The sequence below is a fragment of the Limanda limanda genome, chromosome 2 (genome assembly GCF_963576545.1).
Source record: "Limanda limanda chromosome 2, fLimLim1.1, whole genome shotgun sequence".
NCBI lineage: Eukaryota > Metazoa > Chordata > Actinopteri > Pleuronectiformes > Pleuronectidae > Limanda > Limanda limanda.
In genome coordinates, this window is record NC_083637.1 from 19,720,190 (window position 1) to 19,737,703 (window position 17,514).

Sequence of the window (17,514 nt, forward strand, 5' to 3'; positions counted from 1 at the left end):
GCATCAAAAAAGAGGGAGTCAATGGACCATTATAATTTAAATTTATTGGTAATTGTTTCAAAATTAAGTATCAAACAAGATTGAGCTTTAAAGTGAACAAAGTCAAGGATAGCCCATGTACAATACAGGATCAATCATCAACAATCTTGGTAAATAGGATTGCACCATGTCCCAGTATCCCTATTACAATAATATCAAAGATAAACTGCAAATATATTCTCTGTTGTTAAATTAAATCAAAAAACATCTGCCAAAGTCAGATATGTTTGGTAAACAAAGGCAACTCCACAGCAAACATTTAGGCTAGATGGAAAGCTTTGCAGTAGAAGACTTTTCCTGAGTCAAAATGTACATTGTAATTAATGTATTGATTTCATATGGAGTCCCCATATATAATAGTACATTTTTATCACATCAAAGACACATCAGATAAGTACTCCAAGTATGCTGTAAACATATCTAGAATCTTGCATATCTAGTAGAGCTGTACCCTGATGAATCTTTGGAGGAGGCAGGCAGCATTGGTAATCCGGACACTGGGTCCTTCTTACAGCGATCCAGAGCTTGTTTGTAGTTGATCTTCTCCTTTGTGATTGGATCTACAATATCTTTGATGTAGGTTGTCTCGGCCTGCAGCTCCCTCATTAATGTGCTGTCGATCATTTTGGACCGACTGGCATCAGAGATGCTTACTCTGCGGCCAGTGCTGGGATTGACCAGCCCTCCTGTCAAGTGCTGTGCCTCCATGTAGTGAATGCCGGTGTCCTTCGGCATCCAGCCTTTCTGAACGGCCTCTCCTACGGACAAACACTCTCTGGTAACGGGGTCTTCAACACCAGCGAAAGCCTTTTGGGCATTGAGTAGCCTCTGGAGTTGACTGTCCTCGATGAGGCCTCTGGCGGCTGCCTTGTGAACTGTGCACCTCTCTCTGGTGGTGATGTCAATGATGCCGCCTGTTGCTGCCTGAGCCTCCAGAAGTTTTTGGGCAGTGGTGGGATCAATCAGTTTACGCAGGGTGGCGCTGCGTATTGTATAGCAGGTGTCAGTGTTTGTATCGATTACTCCAGCAACTGGGTTGATTTCTTTAGCAGTGGAGAGGCTTTGGGGGGTTGAGTTAACTGTTGTGGTGGTCTTTGGAGTGATTGAGTTAAACTGGAGTTCCTTTTTATTGTCACCGGCGACCAGCAAGGCAAACTCTGAGATGGGAATCTTGCCTTTTTTGTACTGTTGTAGATCATACTCTTTCAGCCGGCCTTCCCTCAGGGCTTCTCTGATTGAGTACTGCTTGCCACTTTTGCGATCCTGCAGCACAGAGGTCTCCCCATCAGGTCCTAGGGAGGTAATCTCTTCCCAGTCACACTCCAGCTCCTGCAGATGAATGTACTGTTTACGATCAATCAGGCCCTCAACGTAGGCATCGTAAGGAGACATGTCTTTGCCTGTTTCTGGGTCTAAAATTGTGATTTTGGTGGAGACATTGGTTTCTTTGGTCCTTGTCTCTGTCTGGTCCTCTCGCTGGAGTTTTAGCAGAAGATCTCGGATTGTGCTGTCTCGAAGATGGATCTTGTCTTTTTCATCCAGGATCTCCCTTTCAAAACGCTGTACGTCAGAGTCCATCCTAAGGCTCTTCTGCCTGCTCGACTGGCTTCTCTCACTCATTAGTCGAGTCTGCTGCTTGTAAGACATGCCCATGTCATGTTTCTTGGTCTCGAGTGTCCTGAGCTCCCGCGTGAGATTGTCCTTCTCCCTCTCTAGGGCGTCCTTGTTCAAAACAATGGTATTCTCCTCTCTTGAAGTACTCGACTTGTTGTTTGTCAGAAAGTTGATTTTATCATTGGCACGTCTAATTTCATCTTCAAGGTCCTGTCTGGAGAATTTATGCTGAGACACCTGTTCCCTCAAGCGATCCCTTTCACTTTCAACAGCCTGGTCTTTTTCAACACGGACAATCTCTTTATACACTGTCTTTTCAACAGACTTTTCCCTCTGCAGGATCTCAAGCCTTGCAGTGATGTTGCGGATCTCTCTCTGGTGACGCAGGATATCACTGGTTTCTTTGTCCATGTCTGCCCGAACATTATTTGTCAATCTCTCCAGTTTTGGGTCTCTCTCAACCTTCAGTACTTCCTCAACTACTATACTTTCCTCAACAGGAGGTGGGGCATTTTCCAACTGTGTAATACGGAATCGGATCTCTCGAAGTTCAGACTCAGCTGCAATCCTCTTTTGGTGCTCATCACTCTCTCTGAGGAGCCTCTCTTTGTCTTCCACCTTTGTTCTTAGCTGCTGCAGCTCCAGATCTACCTGACGCCGGGTCATTACTTCTTCATCCAGGTTCCTGCACAGCCGCTCATGCTCAACTATCTGCCTTTGGTCCTTCTGTACGCGCAAAACTTCCTTCACAACCACCTTCTCCTCGGGTTTCTGTCTCTCCAACAGAATGTATTTGTTTTGCAGGTCAAACACCATCTCCTCAGTGTTGCGCCGCAACTGTGCCTCATCCCGCACATCTCTTCTCAAGCGGTCAGCCTCTTTCTCTAACAGTGGATCAGGTTCATACTTGATGACTTCTCTAGTGAGAACTTTGGTTTCTATCTTGGACCTTTCCGCCTTCCATTGATCCCTGTCATTCCTGAGTGGTTTCACCTGGTCCTGGAGGGTGTTGTAAGTGGTGTGTAAATGGTTCACCTGATCATTTAGCCTCTGAATCTCTCTCTCATTTTCAGGGCTCCTCTCCTCCTTAACCACCTCTTGGAGAACTTCCTTGTGCTCCACCTTTGGTGGTTGAGAATGAAGAATATTCAGCTCAGATTTGACCTCAGTGAGATTCCTGTCTATATCAGTGCGCAGCTTGTTGGACTCTTGTATATCTTTCCTTAGTCGCATTATCTCCACCTCTGTATTGGGATCTATCCGGTAGAGCTCATTCACAATTTCCTTCATCTCGATTTTTGGTTTCAAGTCTTGAACTTCTCTATAGCGGCTGTGTAGGCTCATCACCTCTCTGGACAAAGAGTCGTTTTCAACCCTCTCTTCCTCCAGGCTTGTTCGTATCTTCTTAGATTCAGCGATGAGGTCGGGATCTTGTTCAATCCTCTTTATTTCCTTAGTGATGATCTTAGGCTGGATATTAGGAATTAGTCTTTCAAGCGCATTAATCTGACTCCTTGTTTGGAAGATGTCATCATTGAGGAGTTTCATCGTTTTGTTTTCATCAGAAATTTCCATCTCAATGGTTTTCACTGCTCTTATCATCTCTGGGTCTTTTTCTACTTTCAACACCTCCTTCTTCACCACCCTCTCTCTGACTGGTGCTTGCTTCTGCTCGAGAATCGTGACCTCTGTTTTTATCTGAATCTGCTCCCCGTCTCGCACTCGAATTTCATCTCTCATCCTGCCTATTTCATCTCTCAGCTTACTGGCCTCTACGTCTAGCTGAGGATCTTTCTCAAACTCTGTCACCTCTTTTGTCACCAGTTTGGGTTTGGTGTTCTTGAGGGTATCTTCCAGGATGGTGATTTTTTGGTTTAGCACCTCAACATCAGTATGGGTGGTTCTACATCTCAGGGACTCTTCATGCAGTGTTTTCTGCAGATCGGTCAAATCACTTTCCAGTTTTGGGTCGCGGTAATATTGCAGCACCTCTTTTTCCTCAATGCGTTCCACTCCTCTCCGACTCTTCAGCGACATCATCCTGTCTTTATAGGTTCTCAGCTCTGTGTCAGCATGAGTTGTCCTTTCCTTCTCTTCCTCCAGCTCTTTAAACAAAACGTCCAACTCAAAAGCGCTTTTCTGCTGGCTTTCAAGATGCACTTGGTTCCTAGCCACCACTTGAATTTTATCTTCATTCTGCAAGAGAAGAACGTAAAAGAATTAGATTTGTTCGGTGATGTAATTTGGTTTTAACTAGTAATGAAACCAATGAAAGATACAAAAACAATACAAGGAATTCATTGATGCCCCATTCTCTTACTTGTACAAGTAGATTCTTAGCCAAGTCCATCTGTTTTTGGGACTGGGTGTTTTCAGCTGTTGCTTTAGCATAACGGTTCATCAGATCCTTTTCCTGCAACAAAATAGAGTGTAAACATTCCCTCAGTCACATATACTAATCAAACGTCAAGTGTTTAAATATTATACAAATCTATAAAGTTGAAATCTTACCTCTTTCTGAACAGCATCAGCCAGGGTGAGCATTTTGGGTTTCTTTGGAATACTGGCACCAGCATCCTCAAGTGTACTGTTGTATTTATCAACATTGGTATCGTACTCCTGATAAGAAATGTGAAGAATTAGGCCGTCTTCATGCCTCATTTATTAGATTTGCAAGCGCACTTGTACTGCCATTTGTTGACTATTTTAAAAATAAATGTGTTTTTTAAAACAACAGCCAGTACGTACTTAAGAAATACAATTGTTTCTTTCTGAGGGTGACATTACGGATTCTGTGTTTTCTTTTTCCAGAACTCAAAGCCCTCCTCTCTTTTATATTATATGTTTACGGCATTTAATAAGGACCCATTTGATTCTTACATTGAGAAGATTCTGCAGGTCCAGAGACAGGTCAGCCACCCTGTCCATGTCATCTCCCTTCCTCTTCAGGTCATCCATTACCCTCTGCAGTGACAATTTATCATTAGTTACTGTGAGCAAATTAGATTAAGTACCATGCACTTCATTCTGTATAGTCAGGGGAAGCTCTCACCTCTTGGGAGATCTGCTTAGCAGCGATCTGGGACAGATCGTCATTGTAGCTTATCTTGTTTGTCGGCTGGCTGTTCAGGAAGGAGTTGAGGGATTTGGATGTGCTCTGGAACTCCTGATTCTTGGGCCCAGCTTCTTGTAAGATGTTTTCTCTGAAAGGATTGATCAAGACAATTATCATCATGATGATTTTAAAATGCTAATGCCTAGTGGTTTAGCTCAGGTTTATTTTGGCCCTATTTATATCTGATGAATCATCTATCTAATTTAACCACATCACTTTACAAAACCCAAATCATATCTGCTATCTTTATGTGCTGTTTGTATGTAATTTGAATAATAATCACAAATGCCAGTTTCTGCCAAATTGGGCTCTAATATATTTATTTTATTTGCAGCATTATTCCCACCTCTCCTTCAGCTGGTTGGCAGCGTTTGCGTAGCGGGTCTGCAGCTGCTTGACTTCCCTTCTCTGGCGCTGGATGTCAGGGCAGTACTCCTGGTAGCCCTGCTGCATAGAGCTGCACAGCTGCTCCGTGGTCTCCAGATCCAGACTCAGCTTCTTCATGTCGTCCTGAGCTGCTGCCACAGACTTACGCTGGTACTGAATACAACACAGGAGATGGAGACATGCAATTTAAAATATATCAACTCTATACTGAATCTATGCATAAGAGAATCACTTCTTATGGGGCAATTTGAAAGAAATGTTAGATTGAAGACTTCCTAACCTGGATGTTGTCAGCATGGGCTGGAATTGCATTTGGCACATCAGGGATTGATCCGTCTTCACTCAGGCTCTTCTCAAACGCAGAGACAAGACCATCCACCTTATTGATCTGTCTTTCCAGGTTGAGAGATGCACTTGCTCTGAAAAAGAGGGATAAATGTTTAAAAAGTGCACTGACAATTTTTTTTTGAAGAGCAGTGTTTGGCAGACCTACACCTATAATGCTTTCTATATGTAACTTATCACAACATTATCACAAACCCCTCCACCATTCAAATGCATGTATGCAACTTCCCAAACAGAATATCTGTTTACTTCTTGCTGTAGAGGTCAGCGAGTGCAGCGATGCTGTCGTGCTTGTTGTTGGCAGCAGTCAGTTTGAGCGGCAGTCCAGAGGAGGTGCCGGCCGGGTCTTTGGACAGAAGAGGCTGCAGGTCGGCCTGTGCCGCCAGCTTCTGCTGCTCCAGAGACTTCAGGGCCATGGCAGCTTGCTGTGAGGAACAAAGGTAGAGTCTTTAGATATGATGTAATACAATATGATACGATGTGATACATGATACTTTATTAATCCCTAAAGGGGGAAACTGAATGCATCCTGCACATACGGAAGGCAATGGGCAAGATAAATCAAGTCTGTCACTAAAAGAGCTCCTCAGTTCACCAACAATATAATACTTTGGATCAACACTTCTGAACTTCCTCCCTGTTTTTCCCTCTGTGATCACCTCTAACGAGTCAGGGGTCAAATCAATAATGGATCCTGCCTTCTTTATCAGGTTATTGAACTTGTTTCTGTGCTCTGAGTTTAAACCCGCAGGAGTGACCTGGTTAAGTCAAAGGGCCGGAGCTTCCCGAAGAAAAATAGCCTGGACTGGGCATTTTTTAAGATGGCACAAGTGTTCACTTTCCAGAAACCAGATATAATAAATACTGGGCTTTATCAAATCATCCGGAGAAATCTAAATGTTTTACTCAGAAGTTTCCCCACAATGTCAACTACAATCAGTAATTTCACAAACAGCGATGGGCTCATGCAGATAACCTGACGGAGGGACCAGAAATTCAGCATTATATGATTGAATACAGCTAAAAACAAACAGTGACATCGTGACATAACCCTATTAATAATATATAAATGATAAACAGTAATTTGTATCTATAGTTGCAGTACGGTTTGTCACATAATTGTAGGTGAGTGTGTGTTCTGAATGTGTGTGATGTGTCTTGAATTTAAAATTGCAAAGTGTGATAACGTTGTTTGGTCTGATGAAGAAGTTTAAAATTCCCACAACTCATTGAGCATAAACACTACTACCAGTGAATTATGATCAACTTGAAAATCAGGCCGTTTGGTGGATGCTGTTCAAACCTAAATTAAATTGGTAATCCTACACACATTTAGGAACTGACAGAGATAACTCTAATAGTTTAAAGTGTCAGTGCTGAGTTTTATCCTCTCACCTCCTGCTCCCTCAGCCTTTTGGCCAGATCTCCAGCTGGGTCGCTGCGGTTCAGCGGGGCTCGCAGGCGGCTCAGCATGCTCTCCTCAGCGCTGACCAGGTCATTGTCCAGCCTGTCCAGCTGTTGGGCCAGAGCTGCTGCTTTGGGGTCCATTGGAGCTGAAGACAGTGGGGCTGAATGAAGGAACGGGGAAGTTGAATCATTGACTGGTCTTATTCTGGCTATAAAACGAAACCTGTGCAACTGATGGTGAATGATTTTTATGGTTTGATAAAACGGAAATCAATGATTCAATATGACTAAAATATTTGAAGGTGTAATGTTTAGAAAGTGACCTGATTTTAGGGACCTGGAGACATCTGATTTGTGATTCTTCAGCGACGCCACCAGAGCAGCTCTTCTCTTCTTGATGTCTCCCAGTTCACCACCCAAGCTGATGACACAGAGAGACATTAATTATAATGACATTATTTGTTGTGTCATTATTTGGCAAAAAAGTACAGCGGTGCGTTATTTACAGGTCCACTTTGTTGATGGCATCTGGGTCAGGAGGTGGGATCTGGAAGCAGACTCCTGGGAAAGTTTTAGTTGCCCCATCAGTAGTGATGAGGTTCCAGTTATCGTCTGAGTTTGTTTTCAGGGTGAGCTTCTCTCCTCTGGCCAGAGAATCCTGGATAATGATAATAACAACAAATAAAGCACATGTCAGACAGTTCAGATGAGAAACTGCAGCATGTTTTTTCTTTGTGTCTGACAAAGCTACAAAGCTCCACCTTGTCTGTCTCCCAGTCACACAGAGACTCCACTGTGATGGGTCTGTTGGGGGTGACGCGTCGTAGCTTCAGAGGAGCGATGGTGGTGCTGCGTCTCCTCAGGTCGGCCAGCAGCTGCTCAGAGTTCTGCACAGCCTTCTCCTCTCCCTGGTGGGAAACAGACACAGACAGAAAAACATACGTCAGGCACACGCATCTCATGGTCGTCAAAATCATCATCTCATATGTCTTCCTTCATCAAATTTTTCTCCACAAGAGGTAAGACATTCAGTTTCCAAAAGCAATGTACTACATAAGGAATATATACTCTGTTTCCCCTGGTTTTCAAAACAAAATACCTCATATGATCTGAATTCACAGCTCAGGTGAAGTTAATTTTAACTTTTTTATTTGGGCACAGAAAAAGGAAATTGCAAATACTAAAGACACAATATGTGAAAAAAAGTGTAAATTAAAAAAAGAAACAATAGCCTTGCGGACAAATATAGAAACAAAAATGATAAAAACAATAATGTTATAGTACCTTACAAGGTAGTAAAACCACATAAATAGACCAACACTCAAATCCTTCAGTGTATTTAAAACTTCAATCTGTATTCCCCCCAGCCTTTCTTTTCTTTCTTCTCCTGCCATTTGTTCAATCTTTAAACCAAGTGGGTTGTCCGGACTTTAGTGGTTCTCCTGTACCTCGAGCTGCAGCAGCGTCTCCGAGTTGCCCTTCTTGCTGATGGTCTTTGGGTCCAGGTTGTTGTTGAGTTTGGTCAGTGTCTCTGATAGTTGCTCCGTGTCCAGTTGGTACTGGAAAATAGCACAAAAATATTTTTCTAAAGCTTTGCTGTCAAACCCAAAAAGACAAAACATGCTTTTGGTCTCGACACATACTTATCAAATTTGTTGTGTACTGAGTTTTATATTTACCTTTTTGAAATCCTCCACGTTGTCCAGATGTGTCTCTTGACAAATACAGAGATTGAGGAATTTCTGCCACTCGTTTCGCACATTATCTTTCTGAGTCTGGAAATTATGATGGTTACAGTTAAAATCAACCTGGATTTAAGTAACATTCAAAAAAGACCCTAATATATTATACTTTAATGAAAAGTCTTAAGGTTAAATGCACTGTAAAAAAACAAAACTTGAAATTGCTTGACTTACTGTTATTTTTAAATAACGTGAAGAAAGAATATATAAAAGAATATGTAATGGCTTTGTAAACTTACCAAAGTTTTGCTTTAACAATTTTTATTAAGTTACCCTCAATACTTAATTGCAATCAGGCGAGTTAAAAACAGGGTGTACAAGGCAATTCTGGAGGTTTTTTTTTAAGATTGTGTTCTACTGATAATTTCTCCAGGGCTTTGTGTCCACATGCTAAACCACCTCTCAGGTGGTATCTTCAATGTGAGTGTTTCAGTTTATATAGTTTAGAAATGTGGTTCTGCAGTGTTTGCACATTTGAGTGGTGGTGGCTCAGGAAGTCTAGCGGGATGTACACTAGTCAGAAGGTCCGTAGTTAGATCCCTGGCTGCCAAAGTGTCCTCAGGCAAGAGTCTGTACCATATGTTGCCCCTGGTGGCTGTGCTGGCAGTGTGTGTGTGAAGGATGTGAATGACATGTACCTGTATGGTGGCACTGGCAGGGTGCTTCAGTTCCACCAGTCTGTCGCCTTCATCCTGGACTTTGTTCACCTCGCCCTCGTGGGACAGCAGATTGTTGTTCTTGAAGTTCTGATTGAGATCAAATCAAAGTGCCGTTCTTTTTTACAGCGCTTTTCCTCATCCCAGTATAGAACAGCTTTATTACAGATAATATGTATTGGATCATTAAGACAGGCAAAACCATTTCATTATTCAGATTTCATTCTTTCACTGCTAAGTCAGTCCATACCTCGTACTGCCGGCGGACATCAGGTGGGTCCACCATGCGGTCGCTCCAGTCCTGCTTCTTGATCTTATCCTGCTCTTCTGCCAGGAAACCCAGCTCCTTGTTGCAGCCCTGCATGTATTCGTACAGGCTGTTCAGGTAGTGGTGACGCCACTTGGAGTTGTCCTGGGAAAAGAAAAAAAAAACATTGGGTGAAACCTGAAGATTTTAAAAGTCAAAATGAAACTGTGAATGAGGGAGCGTTTACCTTTTTGTAATTCACTAATGCTATATAAGGTCTAACAAATCAAATGAAACATTGGGAGAAGATAGAGAATAACTTAAAAGTGTAGTATTTTGTATTATTCGGATAAAGATAATACATATAATTAAAATAAATAGTTGTTAAACATGGTCAGAGTAGATTTTTGTGATTTTAAAGAAAAAGCAACATTTCTCATATCATCTGATAGATGTTCATATTAAAGGAAAAATGTCTTATTCATGGGAATGAATAATTTACATAATGATTTATATGTTTATATAACATTTTCTCGTTTCTTCTTTTCTTCTTTGTAAGTATTTTAATCTATTTTGTGCTAAAATGTAATCCTCTGGACTCTGAGTGTTAATATTACATTTAAATCATTCATTCATTCATTCATTAAAGATTTTTTTAAATGTTGAACTCACCAGCATGTTGTTGTATTGTTTCTTCAAAATCAAATAGTTCTCCTACAAAACGAGAGAAGAGCATGTGTTACAGGCTGCTGCAAATCATTTTTCAAAGAGAGTAAAGAAGGCTTCATTGAAGGTTTCGTGGAAAACGCCTCAGCTCACCTTGTTGCCAGCAGAGCTGACGTTGAGCTGCGAGCTGTACGCCTCGATCTCTTTGTGCAGGATGTTGTGAGAGGCAATCTGCTTCTCCAGGTCGGCCATTGTGGGGCCGTAGTCCTCCACTTTCAGCTCTTTCTGTGAGCACAGACAATCAACACATGAACTTTGCTGATGGTATGAAAGGGGCATGTCTGACAGGAGGAGGCCGCCTGTGTTAATAACAGGAGAGTGAGACCTACTTCCTTCTTGCTGAAAACAGGCCCCCAGTCAATTCTGGGCATCAGCGAGACATCATCAATCTGTTCATAGATTTCTCGGTAGAAGGCGCAGTCCTTCAGCCAGCGGTCATGGAGGTGGATGACACTGGAGTCGCCAGAGAAATAAAGATCACTGGTTAATATCCATGTTGACCCACAGTGTTCAATCATAGTGGGACTAATAAAGGATTCTATTATTTGATCCTCAGTATAGTTTCTGTAGGCTCCACACGTCCTGCGTGGTGCTGCTCGGTGCTGAGGTGAATACTCACTCGCTCTCTATCTCTCTGGTCTGCGGGTGTTTGAGCTTCTTGGCCTTGTCCACATCCAGGAACAGGTCCTTCAGCAGACCCTCGGCCTCGCCCAGTTTGGTTGAGATCTCATCCTGATGCTTAAAGGGCAGCTCTTTCTTCTCGTTTTCTGCATCCTGGTGGAGGAAGACGATGGACACAGGAATTTATTTTAAAAAGGGCAGCCAGTAAACATGATGGTATCATTAGCTGGTGTGTGTGTCATCCTCACCACAGCCAGCATCTCCTCTGACCGGAGGATGTCTTTCTCCACCTGGTCGGCATTCTTTTGCATCTGGGCGACCAACAAGGCCAGGTTACCAGCCTGGGTCCTGGGAGGGTGAGGAGAAGGGGAGGGGTCTCAGATTAAACCACTGAAAGCACTGGTCAGACGGAGCATCATAGAACTGATTCTCTGTTCCTCTCTCATGTTCCACTTACAGTCCAAGAGCATGTGGAGGTGGCTGGAACTTCCTATCTGCTTTTTTGTTTGACATGTACCTGATGATGACTTACATTCTGCCTCCTAAACTTAAATGAACTAGGACAAGGTACAAACTTTGATTACCAGAAAAAAACAAATCTTAAAAAACACAAAGACAGGAAGAATATCCTCAGCTTTTTGGTGTCTTTTGTTGTTAGAAGACCAAACCAAACTAATAGAGTGAAGGGAAATTTTTAATACACTGCTCCAGACCACAAAAGAGATATTTTCATAAACAGAAGCAAAGAAGAATGTGTGGATTTTTTTAATATGAACTAAAGAGCCCAGACATGTTGTCAGACGACTTTGATCATCACATTTAAGATTATTTTCGCAAAGAAAGAATTTTTTTTAACTCGTTTATCATCTGATTTTTGTCTGTTGACCGAGAACTACTTGACTAATCCTACATTGTCTCGTGGGCTGATGGCGTGGTGCAGGGTCAGTATGAGGATATGCTGTTTCGCTGTCGGGTGCCACACCCAGAGCGTTCCTTACATACTACAAGTTCCACTGATTCCACTGAGACTCTCACTTCCTCTGTCTCTGCTGGGGTTACTCAGTTGTTTTTTTTGCACACGATCTTGTGAGTTTTGATAAATGATGTATTAGGAATCAATGTAATTGTTGTCAAAACTCATAAGAAGGTGTGTTTAAAGAAGGGAGGTGAATTAGGGATCTTTGCAGACTATTGACTAAGGTGATGTTTGTGGTAAAATTGCAGTTAAACCCACAAGGACATTTTTTCTTATTCTTCTCACTTACAGTGAATAAGGTTTGATTATGATGTGTAACCCCTGTCTGTTTTTTTTTGCAATTCTATAAAATGTCTTGGAGCATTTTTAAAAGTGCCATACAAATGAAATGTATTATTATTATTATAAATGATCATTAGGATTTTCTTCAACATCTGCTTCACAGGTTGAATATCTTACTGAATTTATAAGGTTTACGTTTTAAAGGACTAAGGAATAATTACTGGTGTATCTGTTGTACATATATATATTTTGAAATATAAGTTCCTACATCATTGTCACACATATTAAATCACACACCAGTTGGTGAGAGGAGAGGAGGAGAAACCCCACAAGCAGTTTTTTAGCCGGTGCATCATAAATCACTGAGTATAGGACATGCTGAACTCTTCTCTTTTCGCTGAGAGATTTAACAACAGGGCTGATTGTGTAACCTCAACAGATTTCATTCATACATTTAATCCTCTCTGATGTGTGACACCGAACCAAAGAATGTTGGCAAACCATCCAGCACCTCGCTCGCTGATTGACCCACATACCGAAGTCACCTCAGAGTACAAATGTGTCTCGCTGGGGAGAAACAAGCATATGTTGTATAATGTAGAGTTACAAGGAGCTGACAGCACATTTCACATAGCTCGTTAATGATGGAGCGACGGGGGAGGAATGTGGAAACGTGTGTCACCTCCTCCTGCACTGACTCACTGAGGTGTGAGCTGATCTGGTTCTGCAAGCACTCTGACAATGGCCTCCCTCTTCCTGCTCACTCAGCAGGAGAGACAGGTACACACACACACACACACACACACACACACACACACACACACGTGTTTTGTGCGTGTGAGTGTGTGTGTGTGTGTGTGTGTGTGAGTGTGTGTGTGTGTGTGTGTGTGTGTGTGTGTGTGTGTGTGTGTGTGTGTGTGTGTGTGTGTGTGTGTGGGTGTGTGTGGGTGTTTGTGTGTCTGAGTGTGTCTGTGTGTCGGTGTGTGTGTGTGTGTGTGTGTGGGTGGGTGGGTGTGTGTGTGTCTGTGTGTGTCTGAGTGTGTCTGTGTGTGGGTGTGTGTGCTCTTTTGCTCGAGGCAACAGTTGTGACTAGTGGTCGACTAACTATCATCCTCCTGTTTGCTGAAGACATGAATGAAAGATTTCTGTTCATCCTGTCGAACGAGTGTCGTCTTCCTTTCCTGCGAACTCAAAAAAGTTGAATGACAGGCCACACTCTCACCTCACTGTCATTGTGTGTGTGTGCATCAGACAGGGGCTTTTTGTAAGAGTGTTTGTTTCCCCTGATTAAAGCACTACTGTCTAGTGTTGGGTGTGTGTGTGGGGGGGGGTTCACTCTCTGTGTGTGTGTGATTAGTTTAACTCTTAGTGATCGATGGCTGCTGCTGGTGTTAATCTAATAACTGTGATCCTTTGTGTCAACAGTGGAAACATCTCTGTCGTCTTTTGTGTTTAGTGAGCTGAACGCAAACTTTCAAAGGCGCTCTGATCAAAATATCTTTACCGATATACTGTGTTGTATAAGGACTTAAGTGTTTTAGTTGAATTTTTGTCTGACCATGGCAGGACAGCCAAACAGCTGTGACTGATCCAACGACCAAGCAGGATAACTGGCTAACCCACATATTTCAGAAGGGCTTGTCATCATTTTTTTTTTTTTGTGGTTAGTTAGTTGGAAGATGAGAGAACGAGCACTGCGAAACACTCCCTGATACAGTATCGCCAGTTTGTGTTATGACAGTTATGTTTAATTGTGGGGTTAGATGAGGTTTGGAGAAACTCTCATCTCATCTCAGTGAGTGTGGTTACATGTGCGTTTGTATCCTGGTGTTTTTCAGTCTTTTCCTGGTTTTGATCATAATCTCATTATGATGTTTACATGGAAACATGAGAAATGTGATTATTCATATGATCAAAACAGTTTCCAGGCTGGTGACCGTGTTACTGCAGGTGTGTCCCCAGTTCTCACCATCTCAGCCACTGTCACGAACAAGAGGAAGAAACTTGACCTTGAGTCTGGAGCGTACTTTACTCTTCCTCTCTCGGTCATGGACTCAGTGTCATTATTAAATTACTGTGCGACCCGCAACATGATTCTACATGGGCAGAACCAGATGAGATCCTCACTCACACACACACACACCACTATGTTGACTCCCTGGTGTCATTCCCCTGGAAAGCGACACTGGGTGCGTCTTTAACGTCAAACCAGCAGAACAAAGTATGAAATTGTTTCATGTCACAACCTCAAATTAAAGTTGAAAGAATAAAGTAGATTAGTTGATTAGTCAAATTTTGAAAACTTAGTTGATAATGATTTTGATTACTAATTAATAGTTATTCTTGAAGCCAAATTTTAAACATTTACTCCATTTATCTCAGGATCCAGTTTCAGAAATGTGCTGATTTTCTCTGTATTATGATAGATATATATGCATCATATCTCGTTTTTTGACTGTTGACTGAACTGTTTGACTTTGACAAATTAACTTAACTTAAAATCATCTCTTAGGATTCTTGGAAAACTTTTACTGAAAAAAAAAAGAATTGATTATTTAAAAAAGGAATTCATTGAGATTAATGAAATTCATCACCAATCGCTGCCCTGTTCTACACTTTTGATGTGACAAGTGATTTCTGAACAGCCACATGAACTGCAGCACCATGTCCTGTGTCACACCATAAAAAGTACAGTTCTAGACCAACGCCCACGTGAGAGAAAGAAACCAGCTGAGCAGTACGGACGGCCCAGCCCTCATCACACCTCGGCCGACAACACCACCAGGGCAGGTGAAACTAGCTGCCTGTGGAGCCACACCAGTGTCCACAAAGGACAGAGAAGAAGAAACTATTCCTCAGTTTCAGCTCGGTTGAAAGCCACATCAGTATGTCCAAGAAATCACATGAATACAAGAGTGGCGTGAGCACACTGCTGTTCCTTCAGTACCATCAAAGTAATCTGGCTCTGGAGATTTCTTTACACTTTCAGGCAGTTAATTGTGCTTTAAGCTGCATTTTGTTTTAAAAACGTTGGACATCAGGTTGCGCTTGTTTCCTTTTTGATCTCGGTTGTAGGCAGAGTGTCTGGATAAAGACCCAATGCCTGGCTACGCTAATCTTCTGATATTTAAATCAACACACAGGCACACACATGGTTCGGAGAGGATGCTATTTTTTGCCTCATTATAATCTGATCAGCAACAAGCCGGTTCTGGTTGACTTCTAAAGTCACTTTAACTCATAAACACAGTTTCACTAGTTCCCCCTGTTGTCCTGAAGCAAACTGTCCCACCTCATGTTTTTCAAAGTAAACCTGACCTCGGACTCTGTTCGCGGGCTGGCAAACAACTCAAAATGCTTTCCCCTTCCCTGAGATTTAACCCTAACACAACCTTAAATCAGTTTCCCATCTGCACACTTGCACTTCAGACTTTATTTCTCAACCCTGCCATAAAATAAAGGAGGGCTACCACAGCACCGGAGAGAAAGAGGACAAAGGCATGCACAGGAAACTTGACACAGTTGTCAGGCTGGGGAAAAACACTCACTTGTTCTTGCCCGAGAGCTTGAGGGTACCGTCCTTACTCTCCTTTTTCTTCAACATCCTGGAGGTCGTGGGGGGTCAAGCCGAGATCCCACTGAAATCTTTCTATCTCTTACTCCTTCTGTGTCTTCCTCACTCTGCGGCTGCCACTCTGTCTCTCCTCTCCCTCTGGTTCCTTTCAAACACACTCAGCTGACACACAGTCACGTCACAGTCAGTGTTAAGCGCTGGCTGCTCCTCCCAGACAGGTGAGCAGGTGTGTCACCGCCCAGACATCCACCTTGCAAGGGGGGGAAGACCGGACCGACTTGTTTGTCGCACTCTTCCTTTCCTCCACCTTTTGCCCTGCCCTTCCTTTTCATCGGGGCCCTGACACACTATCAAATCTCAGCGCAGCAGAGGCCCGTCCACAGATGCATTCTTCATGGGGTTGGAAGAACACAAAATTCCTACAGAGTGAAACAAGGAGTGACTGTGTAGCGGAATTTTGTTTCCTGCAGCAGTACAAGGATGAAGTAGTAGTAATAACACACACACATTAACACACACAAACACATTCTTGCCTTCATTACTTCAGAGAACTTTACATGGAATTACTTTGATTTCCTGGAGACTAACTCTAAACTTAACCATGGTTACCGATTGCCTAACCCTAACATAGCATTAACCTACACCTAGACCTGAACCTAACCTAACCCTATCCTAAACCTAAATCTGACCCTACAACTAACCTTAACCAAACCTAACCTAGAGTTTTACCAATCGTGACTTAACATTTGTGAGATCACAGGGACATTGACCTTTGACTACAGAGTTACAACTGGTTCATCTCTGAGTCCAACTGAACGTCGCCACCAAATTTCCACCTGGCGCTCCTAAGATGTTAAATTCATGAGGCCATATTGACCTTAGCCTATGACCTCTAAAATGTAATGAGTTCACCCTGAACGAGTGGGGTAAATTGGAAGAGATTCCCTCCAATCGCATTGTAAAAAAGGGAGACAAACTGAAAATGTGAAGCCTCCGGCCACAGCTGGCAGAGGCAAAACTCCTTGCAAAATATACCATTATAATTATTTTCCAAAATGACTTAATTCTTGTCAAGTTTCCCAACATCTTGTTGTCTCATTTAGTTCTCATTTTAAAATGTGCCGTATTTGACGAAATATTAAACAGTGACTGGATTCAAAACCATCCTCTTCCCTTCTTCTCTTTATTTTTCATGACTCTAAAATCTAAGGCTGATTGTATGAATATTGAGCTTTTCACCTGCTCTGTTACCTGTGATAACCCTCAGCCAGGGCTCAGTTAGACTTGATGCTACAAACACACACACAGTGTATACGGTCAACAATGGAGAGAAGACTGTTACATAACGCTGCCATATAGAGGCACATGTCATAGTATTCACTATGCAGATGAAGAGACGGGAGATAGAAACAAAGAATAGCTTAAAGTTGCGAAGTCCGGTGAGTACCTTCTTCCGACATGCCAGTCATTCAGGATCAGGGCGTCAATCTGCAGCGTGTCAACAAAAGGAAAACATGGTGAGGAATGCAGTTGGGCAGCTTTCTTTGCAGCGGAGTGGGGGACATACATTTCTGAAGTGTCCAGTCACACAGTCTCTCGCTCTGGGTGCGTCCACCTGTCTGGAAAAACAGATACTCTTTATTTTTGGTGACTTCAAATTTCACCCTCGATTAAACTCAACACGTCATTGTGGTCAAGTAGAGGGTGTAATGGTTAAATGGTAAAACCAGTTTTAATTGTTAGAAATAAAACCAAGATTTAGTGCTGCGTTGGTCTAAACACG

General features: G+C 42.5%; 1 protein-coding gene across 1 annotated transcript; it reads right to left on the reverse strand.

The window, feature by feature from the left end:
• Positions 1-24: 24 nt before the first annotated feature.
• Positions 25-15,761, reverse strand: evpla (envoplakin a). The gene is made up of 22 exons (XM_061067474.1): positions 15,706-15,761; positions 11,148-11,247; positions 10,898-11,052; positions 10,608-10,731; positions 10,372-10,503; positions 10,225-10,266; positions 9,556-9,717; positions 9,288-9,395; positions 8,587-8,682; positions 8,356-8,466; positions 7,669-7,815; positions 7,414-7,565; positions 7,231-7,328; positions 6,896-7,068; positions 5,750-5,925; positions 5,436-5,574; positions 5,115-5,308; positions 4,706-4,856; positions 4,534-4,617; positions 4,165-4,272; positions 3,974-4,066; positions 25-3,849 (listed from the first exon to the last, which is right to left on the reverse strand). The coding sequence occupies exons 1-22, from the start codon at positions 15,759-15,761 to the stop codon at positions 460-462; spliced, it is 5,991 nt and encodes a 1,996-aa protein (XP_060923457.1). The 3' UTR covers positions 25-459.
• Positions 15,762-17,514: the final 1,753 nt, after the last annotated feature.